Below are 21,988 nucleotides of genomic sequence, written 5' to 3' on the forward strand. Positions count from 1 at the left end.
GGCCCAAGCTGTGTCAGATGCCCAAGGAAAGAGAAATAAAAGAAGTTTTGACCTCAGAGTACGAGTACAGGACCTACAACCAGGTGATAGAGTACTGCTGAGGAATTTAGGTGTGCCTGGGAAACACAAGCTGACTGATCGCTGGAAATCACAGCCCTACATTATCTGCAAACAACTCCCAGGACTGCCAGTGTACCAGATTCGGCCAGAGGGATGTACAGGCCCACTCAAAACTTGGCATCGTAATCATCTCTTTCCCCTGACGGAGACAGTTCGGTGCCACCATAGTAAGCTTCACCTTCCACATCCACCACTCCTTGGAGATCCCGACCAGTGACGAGATCACAGGCTGTACCTCTTGTTGAAGAAGATGAGGACAGCGAGGATGAGGAAATGCGAATAGACTGGTTGTGGTTGTCTCACATGCCAGAGCTTATTACAAGGAGACCTCTCTTAAGCGCTGGTTCAGGAGCCACTGGAAGTGGGAACAGTGGACTCTTGAGCACAGTGGGTAGGAGGGCCTGATGCAGGTTCCAGCAGAAGCAGATGATGGTTTGGAAGGATGTCCCTCAGGGATGGCTGAGCTGCGGATGCAGGTAGGCAGATGCAGGCTGGAAGGCAGGCAAGTAGCTGAGAAGGCAGCGGCAGGATGCTTGGCAAGCAGGCTGGAAGCAGCGTCACAGGACACAGGCAAAGCAAGGTCAGACAGTCTGTTCAGCAGGAGATCAGGCAGGTATGAGCAAAAGGGGATGATCCAAGAATAGTCAGGCAGGCAGGAGTTCGGCAACAGGTAATCAAGATAAACAAGGTCAGGCAAGCCGGGTCGGATTGGAGACTGGAGAATGGTCAGACGTAGCCGGGTCACTAGCAAATACAACAAACAGGCGGAGTACAGGAACTCAGGTACAGAGCTGCAGACGAACAGCACCTGACAGAAGCACCTGTCATTCTTTTAAAGGGCCCTTGGCGCCAAAACAGCGCTAGCGCGAACGGGCGCGCGCACTCGCGAACGCGCGTACGGGCACACGCGGGAGCGCTCCGGCGCCCCCTGGTGGGGAATTAAGCGGAATTGTCCTGGAAAGGCTCCTTGTGCACCTGCGTGCACGCATATTTGCCCGGCGGCCACTGATATGCCCCTGACATCCACCCTCTCGTCCAACGGTGGCAGATAGTGGATCTCTTTGACCAGAAGCTCCTGAGTTTGTACCTCAAGACAAATCTTCAGAAGATCTAGAGGATCATCAAACTTCTTCATTAGGAACAGACCCTGAGGACCTTTCTTCTTGTATTGAAACAGAAATACAGGAAACTGAAGTAAACAAACAAGAAGAAGGGGATAAAGATGATACCAGTTTGCCTGAGACACCGAAGGAACAGAGAGCGAAGAGAATCATTCACCCACCCAAGAGTCTAACTTACGATACCTTAGGTGAATGCTCCGAAGAAATTTGCTTCACTTCAAAAAGGACTCTTGAAGTGCCTGGTCCTTCCACCGCTGATTTGGTGGAGGACAACCCCATCTCACCCCCTGGCACATCTATACAAGACGCTTCTGTGTCAGTAGCAGGTAGACAGAACAGCCTCCCTCCTTGTGACAATTGTGGGAGGCTCCTCTGTCAGGCTTATGTCATGGTATGAATTGTTTGAGTTTAAATTCTGGTTATGATAATGCAACTTGTTTGTTATCATGTGTACACTAACCCAATTTCTCCTCGTGTATACAACAGCATGTAACAGGTCATAAATTTTAATTAACTTTGGGGACCAAAGACTTTAAGTGGGGGAGTATGTAACGCAGGGGTTTTACCAGAATCCTTGTACTGGATGGTGTGTATTAAATAAGGAAATGGCTCCCTCTAGTGGTCGCAACAACTATGCATGATACCAACAACTATGCATGATACTGTGAAGCCTAGAGGAAGTGACTCATTTGTTTAACTAGGATGTGAACTACTTACCCACAATGCCCTGTTCACCTACACACAATGCCAGGGACAGAATAGCCTGCTGGGTAGGCCTGTAAAAGAGACAGCATGGCCATGCTTCTCTCTCTTCTTCCCGGGACGTGAGACCTGCCTGCAGGGACCTGTGTGGGTGTATCGGAAGAACTGCGTCCTGCTTGCTGCGGAGCGAAGTTGGCGCTTCCTGAGTAGGTTTAACACACAGTGCGCTGGACCAGCGCGTGCTCGGACCGGAGGATCCAGGACTCTCAAAGGAGCCAGCAAGACGGTTCCCGGTCATCTGACGGAGGGTACAGCTTGACGCTGTTACCCGGGAGCGGGACTGGGATCACAGAAGCGGAGCAGCATAGTTGTTCGGGTCCTGTGTGGTGAGAGAGCTGTTGCCCAAGATATATATATATATATATTACTTTGCCACTTTGCAGCCTAGCTCAGAGGATTGCTGAGACTCATAGTTCTACAGAGCGGTCTTACTGCATAGACTTTGTTTGCCCGCAGGCCTCAAAGTTTGCCTTTCACATAACATAGAGTGTTCGGTTGCACTATTCATAGAAGAGGAAGTTTGCACGTGTTTCACACAACCAAGTTCACAGTTCACCTACCACCTTTATCTTATTTGAACATTTGCTTACTCATTGGATTACAATTACTGCAGTATAATAAGGCTAGCTGAAGAAAGAAGATCAAAGACTTTGCAATTCACTATAAAGCACTTATTATTTCTCTTGCACACACACTCTGCGGACTGCAGTGCAACTTAGGGGGAGCCCTTGAGTATATGTACTGTATTGCCTTGTTATTTAATACTGTATAGTGTACTGCAGGTTAGGAGGGTGTTTGCGCAGCTGCATTGGAAGTGGGAAAGTGCGGAGTGTCAAGGTTTTACCGCCCTGAGCATCGGTCCCACTTTGAGGCATGCCCACATTCGTTACTCATGTGATCTTTGAGTCTGAATATTTATATGTACCTTGATTGTTATTGACCTATCAGAATCAACATTGTATTCTATATTCTAAACCAGTTTCCAGTAAACTTACTGTGTGGTTCAAGTACAAATGGTGTGAGACGTTGTCTATTCCTATAGCAGGTGGAGTGACGGATACCCAGGTAACGGTGAATTACAGTATATTGTATTATAATTTTGTTGCTTCTTAGCATTGGGCCTCACACAAACACTGCCACACAGTTGTGCCTAGAGGGTCCAGCCTATATTCAGGGGTTGCTAGGCAGAGAGCAAGTCCAAAACAATTATCAGCAGCTCCTTAGGGTGTCAGTGCTACATGTACTTTTTTTACTCATCATACATTTGTAATATAATGGACTCAGCACTTGACTTTTGGGTTTATTGTTAATAATTATCTTAGTGTATTTAGTGAATATTTTGTTTTGTAATTTTCAGGGCGGGGGGCTTTCAAGTAGGCTGTATGGAGCCCTGTGATTTCCTAACAGCAGCCCTGTGCTGACCGGCCCTGAATTCCGCATGCCTGGGCTGGGTGGCAGGATAAATAACAAGCACCGGGCAGGCAGGCCTAACCAAAATCTGGTGTTCAGCTTCCTTGGTGTTGTGTTAGGCCTGCATGGCTGAACCCTTCCACCTTGTCTCAGGGCACAATATCAAGCCTTTTAATTAGATTGGAATAATGTACAGATGCAGACATTCTACTGAAGTCAGGCTTAGGGGAGCCTTCTAATGCTGCGTACACACGATCGGGATTTTGGTCGGAAAAAGATATGATGGCTTTTCCGACGGGATTCCACTCAAGCTTGTCTTGCATACACGCAGTCACACAAAAGTTCTCTGAACTTTCGACCGTCAAGAACACGGGGACGTACAGCACTACGATGAGCCGAGAAAATGAAGTTCAATGCTTCCAAGCATGCGTCGAATTGCTTCCGAGCATGCGTGACTTTTTGTGCGTTCGAATTGCATGCAGACCAACGCTTTTTCAGATAGGAACTTTTTTAGGCCAAAAAATAGAGAACCTGCTCTCAATCGTATTTTCCGACCAAAAGCTCACATTGGTCTTTTGCTGGCAGAATTTCAGATCGTGTCTACGGGGCATTAGAAATGTCATTTCTCCGGCCAAACTATTTTTATTTAAATTTTTGATAGATTGGAAAAGCATTCAAATCCCTGTTGGGTTTTTAGTGTTACCCAAGCCACTTCCCATCCGCTTACGCTAACATGCATTGTGTTAAGGCAGCCTGTTCAATCAGAATGTATTGACATTGCACAGCAATAGAAGAAAAACTAGACCTCAGCATTTTTATGTAACTTGGCTCACCACAACACCGGTATGTGATACTTTTCAGGGTGAGTCTGCTGGCACCTTATATGCTGTGTGTTGGGGATACATACTAGTGTAATTATTATTATTATTATTATTATACAGGATTTATATAGCGCCAACAGTTAGCTTCACACCTTAAAAGGTGTCATGCTTTACCGTGCCGTGCGGTAACATGTGCTAAAGCATGCATTTTAGTGCGTGTTACTGCAATGCATGAGTGTGAAGGGAGCCATTTACAGAAACAAAGTTAGGACCTCCTTCAGAGTTACAGAAAATGAGAGGGGATGTCTTTAACTGAGCCATGGATAGCAGTAAAACCCCAACGGGGTCCTGGCGAAAATCATGTGATGTGAGTGAAATGCGTTGACATCACAGCGTCATGTGACCTGGCTCCTCTCTCATTCTAACAGCGTTCTCCATCTGATATCAGCCGTCCCATCTGATTAACATTCCACTCGCACAGCCTGCACTGAGGTTTGGAGGACTTCTCAGGTGACATGAGTGTTACTCATCTACTGACTTTCGCATCCGCCCCACAGCTACCTGGGAATTTCTGTGGAAATCGAGGAAGTTCATTGAGTATCGGGTCCGCTACCATTGTGAACCCCCTGCCGTGGAGGACAGAGTGTCAACAGGAGATCGGGTGAGACTGTTCCTGGACACCGTTCCCGATCCCTTATGCTATTAGCCCTCTGCCGTTACCACTGCCGTGTGGATGTTTCCAATTTCATGACTAACAGGCCACAGTGACTAAACTAATATCCCCTCTTTCCATTTCCTTGGCTGTCACTTTTGTATGGCGATTGAAATATACCTCCTACCTCCAGCTTTTGCCTGTCTGTACTTTATAACACAGCTTTCAGTTCTCAGGATATTGCTGTTTGTGGCCCATCTACATGGGCTGTTCCTTTAGTGGCTCAATAAGGCTTAATAAGGTCTCCTGACAGTTTTCCATTCATTTTGGAATACCAGCCATGGCTGTTCATACCAGGTGCTTGAGGTCTATTTGCCGCTTAAACTAGCTGTATGCTTGTCAGTGGGTAATGAATGAGAGCCCGGGTCCTTTATTTGAATTTCCTACAATGTTGTCACAAATGGTTTTTATTATTGTGTGGTGAAGGTTTTGGTCTTTTTGTTTGTTTGATGAATTTTTCTACAAATAAACATCCTCAATTTGATAGTTACACCGCTGTGTGTTTCCCTTTGGAGTCCCTTCACTTTAGTATACTTTACCTCATTTTCTTTCATTCTAACTCTTCCCCACTCTCTCTGACACAAAAAAAGTGTTCGGCTTTACTGTACTTTAACAATTAACTTATGGAAATAAAACAAGCTTTAAGACAATAGTTGAATATTTTAATAATATCTCTAATATTTACAATTATGTTTAGTTCATCCACACAGTCCATTCTCATCACTTCAGATGTTTAATTTAGCCGCGTCACCTTAAGAGTCCCCCAATACAAAACGTTCTCCCTCTGGGTATAGATGTCATAAGGCTCAAATTCTTGTGTGTCCTGCAAAGACAGAGGCAAATGTTTACACAATGGTTTTATTTTCACTATGTACAGAAGTTACAGTATTATAGTTCACAGAAATCATAAAGAACACCCCCCATGAGAAACGTGGGACTTTAAATGTACCAACAAGGAAAAATATATGTAAACCTCTTATATGTAAACCTCTTGTACCTTGTGCTTTTGTAGTTTTTGATTGGTGTCATATTGTGATTCTCTATACAAACACCATTCCCTATTTTAGGGATATTTTCAATGCACTGCACATACAATGCATGTCGGATCCTATTTATATAATTATACCCTCTTAAGCTCCTTAGTGTTCGTAGAGTGTTGTCTTGCACTTACTCTAACAAGCAGGATTGAATGTGGTCCATTAACCTTTTATGTATATACGGTTGACCTTTGTAAGGACCAACAGCAGCTTGTAATATGTAAACGATTAATATACATGTATAATGAAACATGACTGTCTATATAATTATCTTTAATGACTGCTATATATTTATGTTGTAGAAGTACAAATACCCATTATCCTCCCTGAGGAAGGACTACATGTCTGAAACATGTTGGGATTCATTATTAGAACTCATCTTGGCTGACCTCTGTTTTGTCATCTTCAGCCCTCTGGGTGTATCTGATGTTGTCAGTGTATTTGGAGTACTATTCTATTATGTTTTGTCAACAAAGGTATGGCTCTTTTGATACAATGTTATTTTATTAGGACACAGGTCCTTTTTTATTGAATATTTCTGAAATAAAATTGACTTTTGTCTTTTACATACACTTTTTTATATATGTGACTCTGCCTTCAAAGTCTATGATGGGTCTTTATGTACTTTGCGCATACCTTTGTGCTATGTATTGCTCTTAAGACCAGTTAAAGCTGGCATTTAATCTGCTGTTTTGCCTTCTCTGGTTCTTCCTTTCTCTCATCATCAACATTCTGATGATTTTTTTAATAAAAAGTTTTCATTTTCTCTACATACCTTATATTACCCCCAGTGATGTCATCGCTGGGTTTCTGGGTTTCTCTATGCAATACATTCAGATTACAGCTGGTGGGAGTGACTAGCAGGGTGCATTATATCCCAGCGCCCTGCCTCAGTGCTCCTGTCAAGAGCCATCAGTCCTGATGCAAGCAATGGGCTTCTCTTAGTTATGCAAACATACAGTGCCTTGAAAAAGTATTCATTCCCCATGACATTTTCCACATTTTGTCATGGTACAACCAAAAATGTAAATGTATTTTTTGGGGATTTTATGTGATAGACCAACACAAAGTGGCACATAATTGTGAAGTGGAAGGGAAATTTTAAATGGTTTTCAATTTTTTTTAAATAAATAAATATGTGAAAAGGAAAGCGTACATTTGTATTCAGCCTCCTTTACTCTGATACCCCTAACTAAAATCTAGTGGAACCAATTGCCTTCAGAAGTCACCTAATTAGTAAATAAAGTCCACCTGTGTGTAATTTAATCTCAGTATAAACACTGTTCTGTGAAGCCCTCAGAGATTTGTTAGAGAACCTTAGTGAACAAATAGCATTATGAAGGCCATGGAACATACCAGACAAATCAGGGATAAAGTTGTGGAGAAGTTTAAAGCAAGGTTAGGTTATAAAAAAGTATCCCAAGCTTTGAACATCTCACGAAGCACTGTTCAATCCATAATCCGAAAATGGAAAGAGTATGGCACAACTGCAAACCTACCAAGATATGGCCGTCCATCTAAACTGACGGGCCGGGCAAGGAGAGCATTCATCAGGGAAGCAGCCAAGAGGCCCATAGTAACTCTGGAGGAGCTGCAGAGATCCACAGCTCAGGTGGGAGAATCTGTCCACAGGAGAAGTATTAGTGTACTGCACAAATCTGGCCTTTATGGAAGAGTGGCAAGAAGAAAGCCATTGTTGAAAGAAAGCCATAAAAAGTCCCGCTTGCAGTTTGCGAGAAGCCATGTTGGGGACACAGCAAACATGTGGGAGAAAGTGCTCTGGTCAGATGAGACCAAAATTGGCAGAGGTTCACCTACCAGCAGGACAACGACCCTAAACATACAGCCAGAGCTACAATAGAATGGTTTAGATGAAAGCATATTCATGTGTTTAAAATGGCCCAGTCAAAGTCCAGACCTAAATCCAATTGAGAATCTGTGGCAAGACTTGAAAATTGCTGTTCACAGACATTCTCTATCAAATCTGACAGAGCTTGGGCTATTTTGCAAAGAAGAATGGGCAAAAATGTCACTCTCTAGATGTGCAAAGCTGATAGAGACATCCCCAAAAAGACTTGCAGCTGTAATTGCAGAGAAAGGTGGGTCTACAAAGTATTGACTCAGGGGGGTGCTATACAAATGCATGCCATACTTTTCACATATTTATTTGTAAAACATTTTGAAAACCATTTATCATTTTCCTTCCACTTCACAATTATGTGTCACTTTGTGTTGGTCTACCACATAAAATCCCAATAAAATACATTTATGTTTTTGGTTGTACCATGACAAAATGTGGAAAATTTCAAGGGGTATGAATACTTTCTCAAGGCACTGTATGGTGGGACAGAGCCAACTTAAAAAGGTTTTAGGGTCTTCCAATGTGACCTCTACAGTATCTGCATGGTGCAGCAGGTGTGCAACATTTAGGGGCACTGATAAAACTAATGCTAGCAGATCAAAAAAATAGAATAACTCATAGTATAGACTGGTCTATTGTATACAGTAACAGTTAAGGAAGTCTTCTCTGGGGGTGTGGCCTAAAACGTAGCATGTGAACAGATGTCTTTCTTAGCAGCTCCGGGACCCCTCTGCGTAATCCTTTGTAATCCTGCATACCTGCCTTTCCAATTTGACTGAATTCTCTCCTGGCTACTTTGGGAAGGTCCTATGACATCTCCTGGAACTTTGGTGGATGGGAAATCATAAGAAGAAGCAGCCCCTAGCCAAGATGAGTATTACCACGCGCTTTTGCCAGAATGGCCGCCGCTTCACCGCCCCTCACCCGTCCCTGGCATCCGAGCCAAAACTGTTTGGAGAGGAGCCTGATCCCTCTTCTGGGGCCTCCGCTCCTCCAGCGCTGCTGTCCCAAACCTCTTCTAGTGATGACGGCATGGAAGACGATCCGAAACCGGAGCCTACCCTGCTGGATGTTCTTAAAATCATTAAGGTGAATCACACTGATTTTATGGGTAAGGTGGCGGAGCTCAAACTAGATATAACTATAATGCACCAGGACATGCATGATATACAGGGACACGGAGCGCTGCATCAGTGATTTGGAGGACGCTGTTAAGAAGCACAAAGAGAGAGAGGCGCCTCTAAGTGTAGGCTTAAAAAACTATTTATTCATAAATCTTGTGTCAATCACACTCACATTTAGGAAGTCATCAGAAACGTATGTAAATGTGGGATATCCATCATAAAGGTGTCATTAGATCTGTCATAGAACTCCTGTCTGCTTGCTGAATGCTCTGCCTGCGTGCAGAGGGACACTGCTAAGATGTTATGCCGGCTGCGGTGACAGCGAAGGACCAGAACGAGGCTTGGAGCGCAGATGGATAGCGGGCGGAGAGAAATGACGTCACTGGCAAGCGACGCGTTTCCTGGGCGTACAGGCTGCAATGACGTGACAGCCGCGCCCCTGATATAAGGAGGGCTCTTTGGACTCTGATGTTAAGAGGGCTCTGCAGACTCTGATGTAAAGAGGGCTCTGCGGACTCTGATGTAATGAGGGCTCTGCGGACTCTGATGTAATGAGGGCTCTGCGGACCATGATGTAAGGAGGGCTCTGCGAACTCTAATGTAAAGGGGGCTCTGCGGACTGTGATTTAAGGAGGGCTCTGCGGACTCTGCTATAAGCTCTCTGGACTCTCATGCAGGAGGGACTCTTGGGACCCTGATTATGGGGAATGCTGGGAACTATGATGTAGTGGGGGCTCTGGTTACCAGGGACCCCCTTTTATAAGAGTTCCCCTTTATACCAAAGTGTGCAGTGTTCCCCCTTACATCAGATTCTACAGAGTCCCCCTTTCATTCGAAGGGAACTCTGTGAGTTCAGATCTAATAGGGAACTCTGTGAGTTCAGATGTAAAGGGGAATTCTGTGGATTCAGATGTAAAGGGAGACTCTGTGGACTCTAATGTAAGGGGGGACACTTGTCATTAAAACCATATGATTAGAAATATTATTTAATGACAAAATATATGCATAGTGTATACTAAAAAAAAAATTGCTGTTGTGCCGTTAAAGGGGTTGTAAAGGTAAATTTTTTTTTTTTTTAAAAATAACAAACATGTTATACTTACCTTCACTGTGCAGCTCGTTCTGCACAGAGTGGCCCCGAACCTGGTCTTCTGGGGTCCCTCGGCGGCTGTTTCAGCTCCTCCCCGCAAGCATTAACCACCTTAATGCGAGCTCCCTCGCATGGTGGTTAGTGCTTGCGGGCGCGCTCCCGTGATACAGCCGGCAGCTATAGCCGCTCACTGTATCACTCGGCCCCGCCCCCCAGCGCGCCGCGTCATTGGATGTGATTGACAGCAGCGCGAGCCAATGGCTGCGCTGCTTCCAATCCATCCACTGTAGCCAATCAGCGGCCAGGGTGAGCGGAGGAATAGCTGTCGGAAATGCGAAGCTGACTTTCGAGGCGTCAGGTAAGTAAAACGGGGGGGCTGGGGGCGGCGGTATTGTCAGAAGTTTTTTCACCTTAATGCATAGAATGCATTATGGTGAAAAAATTTTTACCTTTACAACCCCTTTAAAGAAAAGGTGGCAACCCTACCTAAGATGGCAGAAAGGGGGCCTGCTGTAGAACATGTGTAAGGGTTCCACCTCAGGGCCATAATATAGGGCCCTGTGATGGAAGTAAAAAGCCCTAGAATTGGTGGGAAGGGCCCTGGGCTCTGAGGGAAGGCTCCAGGACCAGAGGTCAGGGGGGCCCTTTATGGTTTCTTGCACCGGGGCCCTGAAGGTTCTAGTTACGCCTCGGATTCAACCTATTTCCTTTGAGCCCAGGTTATCCTATACCCGCCCCCAGCTTGTGACTGATCAGTGAATGGAGACGAATCACAGCGCTGAGCTCATCTCTGTCGCTCTGCTCTCTATCTATCAGCATACTTCTGGTCGGTACATGAACTGATTGGCTGCTTCTGCTGCTTCTTCCCCTTACATTTCAGGCCTGCTGTACAAGGACTGCAAGGCAGATACCAGGTCAGACTTAGGTTCCCTCACTGCTAACTTGTTAACCACTTCAGGTCCGCTCCACAGCAGTGTTACTGCTACAGGGCAGCACACGTGCGCATGATTACGTATATATACTTAGGAGGTGTGCTGGCATGCCGCCAGCGGCTCGCTCCTGCTGTGATCACACAACAGGAGCCCAGCGGCGGGTACCACGGACTCGATGTCTGCCAGCACCCACCAATCATCTACAGCAGGGGTCTCAACCTGGCGGCCCTCCAGCTGTTGTGAAACTACAAGTCTCATCATGCCTCTGCCTGTGGGAGTCATGCTTGTAACTGTCAGCCTTGCAATGCCTCATGGGACTTGTAGTTTCGCAACAGCTGGAGGGCCGCCAGTTTGAGACCCCTGATCGACAGAGTGGCAGAACGACGGTCTGCTTATGTGAACAAATCAGATTGCCGTTCTGACTGGAGAGAGGTGCAAAGCAGGGACAAGGATCCATGTTTTCCCCTAGTTAAAGCGGTAGTAAACCAATAGAAACCCCCTAAAAAAACAAACCTGCAAGACAATGGCATAATGTGCTAGTATGCATTGCATACTAGCGCATTATGAAATACTTACCTTAGAACAAAGCCCCCGCAGCGGCGTCCAGTCAGGGATGACATGTTCCCCCGGCGTTTCTTCTGCGTTCGCGGGCTCCGATGCTGTGGGTGGCCGGAGCCATGATGACGTCACTCCTACGCATGCGCACGGGAGCCCCCGGTTCCGGCACGATGCTCTGACGTCAGCGGCTGCACAAGATGATTTTATGAACGGTGTACGTTTAGGAGATATTCATTTTACCTGCAGGTAAGGCTTATTATAGGCTTACCTGTAGGTAAAAATAACAAAGCGGGCTTTACTACCGCTTTAAAGCATCTCCCACACTGTAATAGATCACTCTGGATGTTTAACCCCTTCCTCATTAATGCAGTGACAGTACATTTTTTTTACCACTGATTACCGTATTAGTGTCACTGGTCCCCAAAAAGTGTCAGTTAGGTGTCCGACTGTCCACCACAATGTCGCAGTCCTGCTATAAGTTGCTGATCGCCACCATTACTAGTAAAATAAATAAAAAAATATACCATAGTTTATAACTTTTGCGCAAACATATATATATATATTTTTTTTACCATAAACATGTAACAGAATACACATTGGCCTAAATTTATGAAGAAATTATTTTTTTTCAGTTTTTTATTGGATATGTTTAATAGCAGGAAGTTGTCATCAATTTTGTTTATAGTCCAATAAATATAAACCGCAGAGGTGATCAAATACCACCAAAAGAAATCTCTATTTGTGGGAAAAAAAGGACATCAATTTTATTTGTGTACAGCGTCTCACAACCACCAATTGTCAGTTAAAGTAACGCAGTGCCGTATCACAAAAAATAGGTACATTTTCCGGAGGGCAAGTGGTTAAATAAAATACATTTAATAATGTAAAAAAAAAGCAAAAAGCTGCATGTTTTATATCGGCCTAGGCTTTAGGTAGCATGCAAATCTAATTGTAAGCTAAATAATGAATTTCTGAACATAGCAAAGGTAGTTTTCTATCAAAAAATTGACTTTATTTCCAAGATTCCCATAAAATACACGGTACAAAGTTTCTGGTAAAACACTTTTACCTTAATCAGGCTTATAAAATATGCCACATTGACAACGTCTGCTCATGACGAAAATGCGTCTGGTGGAAGGCACGTAGTGACGTCACCACTCGAGCGGAGTAGGGGGACAGGTTCCGTTTTTGTGTATGCCGGCCGGCTCTTTTACATGCGATATTATCGCCTCCTATTAGTAAGTGCATTACTTAATTTCATTAAGAACTTTGGAATTTATTACACTATGGCCAGTTCTTTTTTCTTCTGGGCAATGTACTAAATATGTGGATGCCGGACGTGGGTCCTAGTGATCGATCTTCACTATCCGAATACAGTTCCTATTGTGGTCATCAGCAAGCTTAAGGGCCTAGGCTGGGGGGGTGTGGCCTGACCTCGGGAGAAGATGGACGCTTGAGAGACAAGCTCCTGCAGCTATCCATCCTCCCTGCTCTGACGGAAGCCCTGTACCTCTCTGCCAGCTGCTAAACATGGGGACAGCGTCCTGGAATTCATCCGCATCCCGCTCTCGCTCTCCACGGAGACACTTGAGCGGTCTTAGCCAGAATCTCCCCGAGCTATTCAGGACCCAGAGGAGTAACATAACGGCTTCCCGCCAGAGCCCACGGAGAACACAGCGCCACCACTGCTGAGCACACTGCCTACCCTCTCCACATCTGAGCCAGGGGATCATGCCACTATCCAACAACAGCACCCCAGCCTCTATGATCTGAGAACAGTGGCAGCAGACATTAAGGACACCCTGTCAGCAGCCATAGCGGACTTGCGTCTGGATATTCGCGCCATTTCTGACAGGGTGCAAGAAGTAGAAAAGGTCTCAACCCAGCACGGAACGGTCCTCCGCCGAGTGACCCAGAAGGTAGATACACATACCCTGCAACTTAGAGACCTCCATCGTCATGTGGAAGACCTGGATAACAGAGGCAGACACCATTATTTGCGTGTCAGAGGACTGCCAGAATCAGTAGAGACTGAACAGCTTACGGCCACCATTACTGGCCTGTTTAACAATCTCTTAGACAGACCAGCGCAGACAGTAGTGGAAATGGAACATATTCATTGCGCTTTGAGGCCCAAGGGGAGAGAAACTGAACCCCCCAGAGACGTGGTATGCTGCTTGGTTGACTATAAGCTGAAGAAAGACATACTTCGCAAGGCAAGGAACAGGATCCAACTCTCACATGGGGGCGCAGACATCCACATATACCAAGACCTCTCAGGTATCACGCTGCAGCACAGAAGAGATTTGAAGCCATTGCTGGATACTCTGCGCGCCAAGGGCATCCGCTATAGATGGAAATACCCCTTTGCCCTCTCTGCCACTAATCAAGGCCGCATGGCAATACTACGAGTTCCAGAAGAACTACCTTCCTTTTGTGAAATCCTGGATGTCCCCCTGACGGAAGTTCCGAATTGGTCTGCTGAATTTCGCCGTCGTCCACCGCCCAGCAGAGACCAGCGACGTGAGGAACCGATGGAAGCCCAAAACACCCGGTACCGCAGACGCAGATCCACATCTTCCCTCACCACAGGATGATATCTAGGGTTCTCACCCTTGACACTAACTATACTGAAAAGAATTTGAACACCCTAAGGAGCTCCCGTATAGCTCCCAAGTAGCGAACGGACAGCCCTGCTTATGCACTGAAAACCTCGTGGCCGGGTTACCAACGCAGGATAGCCAAGGCTTAGCCAAATCTCCTTGTACACTCCGCAGTTAATGGGCATGATCCCATGTAATCCCTACAGACTCCTTGGCTGAAACTAATACATGTTGCGGTTCTGAATTTGGTTCACCGTGTGTTTATCTGTTTCCACAGTATCCCAACAGTTATAAGTTACAGTTATTGTTGTATTGAAACATGTCATACAGGTATCCCCATACCCTTAGGCGGCATCTCCTTCTTCTGTCTTGTTATGCCTAGAATGCAGGCTGACACAAATCCCGCTTTCCCCCTCAGTAATGAACACTCCGTCTGACTATTAATGTAGTGCAAATAGAATGCTTGGGTCCCACATCCTACACACCTAGACCACTGGCAGCATTATATCTTTCCACACTATATCTGAATGCTTCCCAAATACACCTCCATATACCTGTCGATGGAGGGGATAGCGACAGGTCATCTTGACACACATCTCGATCTTCCCCGATTGGTCTCTCTCAACCCCCATACAGTAGTGTAGATTGGAGTAGGCCTCCCTAGGGCCGGCACTCTCTAACCCCACTCTGTACCTCACCGACATCTTTCTCGTAGAAGAAAGGGCTGCTCCCCCACCTTCTCGGTTTACTAATTAGGAGTACCATCCTCCTACCCCTTCCCCTATTCCGCACTCCCACCCTTTATCTTCCTTCCTCTCCCAGACCCCCTTGCTACCTCGGCGCCCTTCGTTCAGACAGACAAGGAAAATCCCCACTATTTTATGGCTCCTCCCGGCGACGGGGCTCCCCCCCCTCAGGTCAGGCTGCTATACTCTCTAAACATTAGGGGACTCAACACCCCTGAAAAAAGGTCTCAGCTACTTCTCCTTCTAAAAAAGGCAAAGGATGATGTGGTGTTTCTCCAGGAAACACACTTCAGATCTGACAACATCCCCAAACTTTACAACTCCTTCTATCCCACAGTCTATCATGCGACTAGCGCTGACTCCAAATCTAAAGGAGTGTCCATTTTAATTTCTAAAAACTGTCCCTTTCAAGTCCAGGACACAATGCTTGACACCAATGCTCGCTATATATTTCTCAGGGGCAAATTACATAACAAACCTATCACGCTGGCCAACCTTTACGCCCCCAACAGACAGCAAGTACCCTTTTTCCGCAATACCTTACAAAATCATTTTACAGGGGAATGCTGATTGTCGGAGGTGACTTTAACTTGGCCCTCACCCCTTCGCTGGACTCCTCTTCTGGATCCTCCGCCATTTAGAGCATTGCGCGCAATCAAAACACAGCTACCCTGTTTCCCCGAAAATAAGACCTAGCGTGATTGTCGGTGATGGCTGCAATATAAGTCCTACCCCCCAAATAAGCCCTACTTAAAGTCCTTGTAGGTCTTATTTTCAGGGTAGGGCTTATTTTCAGGGAAACAGGTTAGGGCTTATTTGGTGGGTAGGCCTTCTATTGCAGCCATCACCGACAATCACGCTAGGTCTTATTTTCGGGGAAACAGGGTAACTAACTTAACCCTGCATGATACGCGGCGCACACTATACCCCACTACCAAGGACTTCACCTTTTATTCCGCACTACACCATAAATATACGAGGATAGATTACTTTTTTGACTCAATCAGACTTGGACTCCTTATTAACCGCTACTATAGACCCCATGATCCTGTCAGATCACCACCCCATCTCCATCACCATCACTTTTTCCACAACTCTCTCGAGGTCAATGGTCTGGCGCTTGGACAACTCCCTCCTCAATGACCCAGAGCACATAGAGAGAATAAACACATGCCTACAACACTATTTTCGAGAGAATGCCCCCTCCAATACTCAACCGATGTCCCTTTGGGCGGCACACAAATGTGTCGTCCGAGGTGAACTTATATCCATTGCCACAACAAGGCGGAAAGCCAGACAAGCACGAATTACTCGAGGAATCTCGAGGAACTCGGGAAATCAACTAGACGCATATATGCACTTACACAATGACTCTACTACGAATTCGGTAACAAATCGGGCAAATTACTCGCAAGGGCCCTACAAAACAAAAAGGCGGCCTCGACCATTCATGCTGTTGTGAATCCTTCAGGACGCAAATTTGAAACCTCCTCTGACATAGCTAATCAATTTAAACAGTTCTACTCCAAACTCTATAATCTACCTACTCCTCTGACGACAGACCTCACTCAGGACAGGGAAAAATTGATAAAGGACTTCTTAACCCACTATGGCCCACAACCCATCTCAGACGATGAGGCTGCAAATCTAGACAATCCACTTACGTGGGAAGAGACAATTACAGCCCTTAACCAAATGAAACCAGGCAAAAGCCCAGGCCCGGACAGCTTATCTATTAGCTATTACAAAACCTTCAAGGAAACACTCATCCCACACTTTCTGACCACTTTTAACACACTGCCTACCTCTCCCACTAATAACCCGGACATCCTGGAGGCCCACATTGCTATGATACCCAAGCAGGGTAAAGACACTACCGTGGTGTCAAACTACAGACCTATCTCACTCATAAACGTTGATGTGAAGATTTATGCGAAAATACTTGTGAACCGCATACTTCCGCTACTCCCCACATTGGTTTCTTTGGATCAGGTAGGCTTCATCCCTGGCCGCGGGGCCCGCGATAACACCCTGAAGGCCATCAGCGTACATCACTGGCTGTCATCGTCTAACACTCCAGGCTTTTTTCTTTCCCTCAACGCGGAGAAGGCGTTCGACAGAGTGGCCTGGGACTACATGACAGAAGTACTACGCAAATTGGGTTTTCGAGACCGTATGCTCTATTATATACTGGCTCTTTACTCATCCCCAATGGTGAGAATTAGGGTCAATGGTCACCTATCGGACGCCTTCTCCCTGTCGAACGGAACCCGACAGGGGTGTCCCCTATCTCCCATTATGTTCATTCTCACTCTGGAACCCATGCTTCACAGGCTTAGGACTAATCCATCTATCAAAGGAGTTACCATCAAAGATAATCATTATAAACTGCTGCATACGCTGATGACATCCTTCTGTTTCTCACGGACCCCATAATCACAATTCCCAATCTCATCAAAGACTTCTGCCTCTTCAAATCCCTCTTTAACCTCCAAATTAACTTTACGAAATTTAAGGCCTTAATGTTTCCTTAATCAACTCTTTAATGTCACAATGCCAGGTCAACTTCCCTTTTGGGTGGGAATCGCAGGCCATCACCTACTTAGGTATCCAGTTGCCGACTAAACTTGAAGACCTTTACTCTAGAAATTTCTTACCCATTCTTAAGACTATACAAACTGACCTCCAAGCCTGGAATAAGGGCACTTTTTCCTGGTTCGGGAGGGCAGCCATCCTGAAAATGAACATACTTCACAGACTTCTATACCTGTTGCAAACGATACCGATCAAGCTGCCCCCTTCTTTCTTCACCACCTACAAAAAATTATGCTTGAAATTTCTATGGGCTGACAAACACCCGCGTATACGCAGGGAGGAATTGGTCTCCCAGATATACAAAAATACTACTGGGCTTGCCATCTGGCCAGAATTGTGGACTGGCACCTGCACGCTAAACTTAAGGCCTGGATTGGCCTTGAGGAGGCGTTCTCCTCATTTTTCAATCCATCATTCCCCATGGATAAGCGCCCTCGGGACCCCGAAGGAAAGTAGATCACACCCCCTAATCGGCCCAACTTTACAGATTTTCCGTAATGTCTGCAATAAGATGAAAATTGCCTCCTCGCCAGGTCCACTGACCCCATTAGATCGAAACCCGGACTTTCCTCCGGGTATATCAGTCCTTCGTATTACCGACGACCCCGTAAAGCACTCAGTCAAGCAGGATCCTTTTTTGATAAAGGGAAGATGATGCCTTTTCAATCTCTCCCTTCCAAACTTCCAGACACGGATATTCCTTTCTTTAACTTCCTGCAAATCAGACATTTTTTGATTAATTCTACCCAACCTACCCAATGGGACAGAGATTTAACGCACTTTGAAGCTTTATGCACCAGATCTGAACCTCAAAGGCATGTCATATCAGATATTTATACCTTATTATATGCTAAAATCTCTACTAAAGATGACACTGCCAGCCAAAAATGGCAAAAAGAACTAAAGATTGACTTCACTCAAGAAAACTGGGACCATATGCTCACTCACATACATAAAGGCTCCTTGAACGTTTCCACACAGGAAAATGGTTACAAAATTTTCTCAGGGTGGTATAGAACCCCCGATAAAATCCACAGATTCCATCCCAACGTCCCACCACTATGCTGGAGGTGCAATAATGCCCACGGATCACTGGTACACATATGGTGGGAATGCCCCCTCATCCAACCTTATTGGAAAGCGATACACCATCTCATTTCACAAATCACTACCTATACCCCAGACTTTACTCCAGCTCAATACTTACTCCATCACACCTCCATTCCCCAAGGAGCGTACAAAAAGTCCCTAACCCTACATATGATTAACGCAGCAAAACTTTGCATACCCACCCACTGGAGGACTACTTCTCCCCCCAGCATGCCCGAATGGATACGTAGAGTGGGTAAGATAGCTGAGATGGAGGATCTCATACACCAGGCAAGAGATACCCCCTCCAAGTATCACACAACATGGGCATGTTGGCTACATTTTAAGGAATCAGCAGACTACCATAGCCTCATATCTGCATCCCTATAGCCTGACCTGAGGGGAAGAACCGGCTAATGCATGAGCCGACTACCTCTCTACAGATACACCCCCTCCCCCCTCCCTACACGAGCCCTTTTCCCATCATCTATCCCCCCCTCCCCCCTATACCCAAATAAGGGCCTCACGAACGGAATTTTTGTGTACAATTACTACACCACGCTCAGATGTAGTGCCTGGCCAGGGCCGAAATAGCTGAACCACTCTGTAGAATGCACCACACTACCGTGAGATTGGTATAATAGCATCTAACAGTCGGACAGTGAAAGCCTCCACCCAAACACAGTTAGATCCCGACAGGGGTGTGGTGGCTAGATACCCAATCTCATTGAACAATGAGCAGTGTACATCAGTACAGAGTCCTTCCCCAGAATATAACGCACCATCTCAGCTGAAAGACCTCTTAAAGTTATCCGTTAAGATCGAGCTATATAAGTTATTACCTCTTCTGTATTTTATCTGTACAAGGCATCCTAACTGTTTTTGTTTCTTTTTTCTCCAAGTCTGTAATGATATTCTGCCCAATGTCTTATTGTTTGTACTATGCAAAATCTTTATTAAAAACATTGGAAAAAAAAAAGGCCTAGGCTGGGCTATAGCCACCTGCCTTTTAAGCTTGCTGTCCGGTAAGCTCAATCTACAGCTACGGTAGTCGGACACTTTCTTTGTGTATGCACACTGTGGTGTTATTATGACCCTTCATATCTTCAATGGACACTCATTTGTCTTGATGTCAACTGTTTTGGATTTTATTTTTAGCGCAGCTTTCTACATTCCATAGATTTTATAAAATATGTAACACATGGAAATTATTTGCAAACCAGCTTGAGATTTCACTTTCACAACAATAGTTTACCACATACCTCTGCAAAACCTTCCACTTGTAGCGGGGGAGATGTGTTAAGTGACTTTTTGGAGCACGTTCTGAAAAAAAAGGTCAGAAAATGAAAATATTAATTTCAAGAGAACCAGTCATGATTAGGTTTATGCAGCCCACATGCAGCCAAATTTATTTATTAAGTCTTGGATAGGGAAGGGTTAGAACCCTTGTTGGCTTTCTGTTGTCTTCCATTGGGAGAGTTGTTTTCTATTTCTATTTGATGGGTGACAGATAGGAAAGGCAAAGTAAATCTCCCCAATGGAATTACAGATGGTAACAAATAAAAAAAAAATTCTAGCAGAGTATGGAAGAGTTAGAACCATACTGCTGTTTGTATAACCATTAGGGAAATTTCCCTGCGTTTCCTATTTAGGGGATGGGTATCAAGAAATGAGATAGGGTGTCAGTACATCAGGATTGTCCAATTTTCATATACAGTGGAACCTTGGTTAACGAGTAACGTGATTAACAAGCGTTTTGAAAGACAAGCAACTTTTTTTAAAAAATCCTGACTCGGTTTGCGAGTGTTGTCTTGCAAAACGAGCAGAATTTAAGCTAATGGGGTGTGCAGTACCTCATTTGGCCAGAGGTGCGGGGGCGCCAGTGACACTCGGAACGGTTCGGAGCCGTTCGGAAATACTTGGAATCACTGGGAAATACTCAGAAACACTCGGAAATACTTAGTTCCCAAGTGTTTCCGAGGGTTTCCGAGTTCAGCCGAGCTGTCCCCGAGTATTTCTAAGGCTCTCCGGCGCCCCCCCACCTCTGACCACAAGCGGTATTGCATGCAAAAGTCAGTGCAGAATGAATAATCTTTGTTTCCATTGACTTCTATGGGGAAACTCGCTTTGATATGCGAGTGCTTTGGATTACAAGAATTCTCCTGGAACGGATTATGCTCGCAATCCAAGGTTCCATTGTATATATATATCATAGTTTGTGGACTCTATAACTTTCCTACAGACTAAATAATATACACTGATTTGGGGTATTTTCACCAAAGAAATGTAGCAGAAAAAGTTTTGGCCTGAATTTATGAAGAAAGATTATTTTCAAAATAGAAAAATAAAAACGCTTTATTTTTTCAAAATTTTTGGTCTTTTTTTCATTTATTTAGCAAAAATTGCAATTGTCATTCAAAGTGTGACAGCGCTGAAAGCTGAAAATTGGCCTGGGCAGGAAAGGGGGAGAGGGGTAAAAGTACCCTATATTGAAGTGGTTAAAGCGGAACTTCAGTCATTTTTTTCATCTTTCTATCTATTAGATTTTCTGCTCTTGTTGTTGTTGTTTTAACTTTGGATATTAAAATCTTTTTTTTTCTGCCAGTAAATATCTTATACAGCCCACTTCCTGTTTCTTGTCTGGTCATTAGCCTAGACTTATGACATCATGCACAGCTCTCTCTCTCTTACCCTCGTGAGAGTTTGCCAGGAAGGAAGGGGGGATGAGTCATAAGAGGGCCGATGAGAGCTGCAGGGCTGGAGGTGTGCCTCTGTGTGTCTGTGTAAATCCAGGAAGTGAACAGACAGCAGCTTCAGCTGCCCACAGTTAAAATGGCTGCAGCCAGACTCAGTGGAGGGAGATTTCTGCAGCATTTTTGACAAGTATAGAATCACAATATATATAAAATAATATGCAAAGTGGTTGGAGGGAAGTTTCAGAATGGCAAAGCTTTTTTTTATTACAAGTTATGTGAGCAGACTGCAGTTCCTCTTTGAACCCCTGGTAACCTCTGGAGGACCTCTGTTGAATACGGCTGCACTGGTCAATTTTTTAACAAACATTCCTACGAACAACCCTTTGAAAAATTCCCAGTACATTCGATGACTTGGCTAATTCAAAACTCAAAATTGAATTTGCTTTTCACGTTTAATTTTGGAATGTCAGGGCCACAAAAGAATAAATTAGAGAAGTGGCCCCATGGGATTGTCACCCCTGACACCCATTTGTTTTATAAATACATTTCACTCTTAATAGAGGGCTCTGATAATTAAGTACATGTCTCTCAATGGTTGCTTTGATGGTTCTTTCTGCTTTGTGCTTCAGGTGACAAGCTGCCTGCTGTTGCTAGGAAGATTTACCTCAGCTGCTGAGCACTGGATTGGTGACAAATCCTTTGGGCGGGAAA

General features: G+C 45.0%; 1 protein-coding gene across 2 annotated transcripts in view; it reads right to left on the reverse strand.

Moving 5' to 3' along the window:
• Nucleotides 1-5,592: 5,592 nt before the first annotated feature.
• LOC141129352 (cell surface glycoprotein CD200 receptor 1-A-like) overlaps nt 5,593-21,988 on the reverse strand; it is an 88,529-nt gene continuing 72,133 nt past the window's right edge. For both annotated transcript variants that reach the window (XM_073617327.1, XM_073617326.1), the window contains exons 5-6: nt 19,844-19,904; nt 5,593-5,769 (exon numbers count right to left, since the gene is read on the reverse strand). In XM_073617327.1, coding sequence (XP_073473428.1) covers nt 5,680-5,769; nt 19,844-19,904 — 151 coding nt within the window. In that variant the 3' untranslated portion in view covers nt 5,593-5,679. The remainder of the gene's footprint in view (nt 5,770-19,843; nt 19,905-21,988) is intronic.

The sequence above is a fragment of the Aquarana catesbeiana genome, linkage group LG02 (genome assembly GCF_042186555.1).
Source record: "Aquarana catesbeiana isolate 2022-GZ linkage group LG02, ASM4218655v1, whole genome shotgun sequence".
In the NCBI taxonomy this organism is placed as follows: domain Eukaryota; kingdom Metazoa; phylum Chordata; class Amphibia; order Anura; family Ranidae; genus Aquarana; species Aquarana catesbeiana.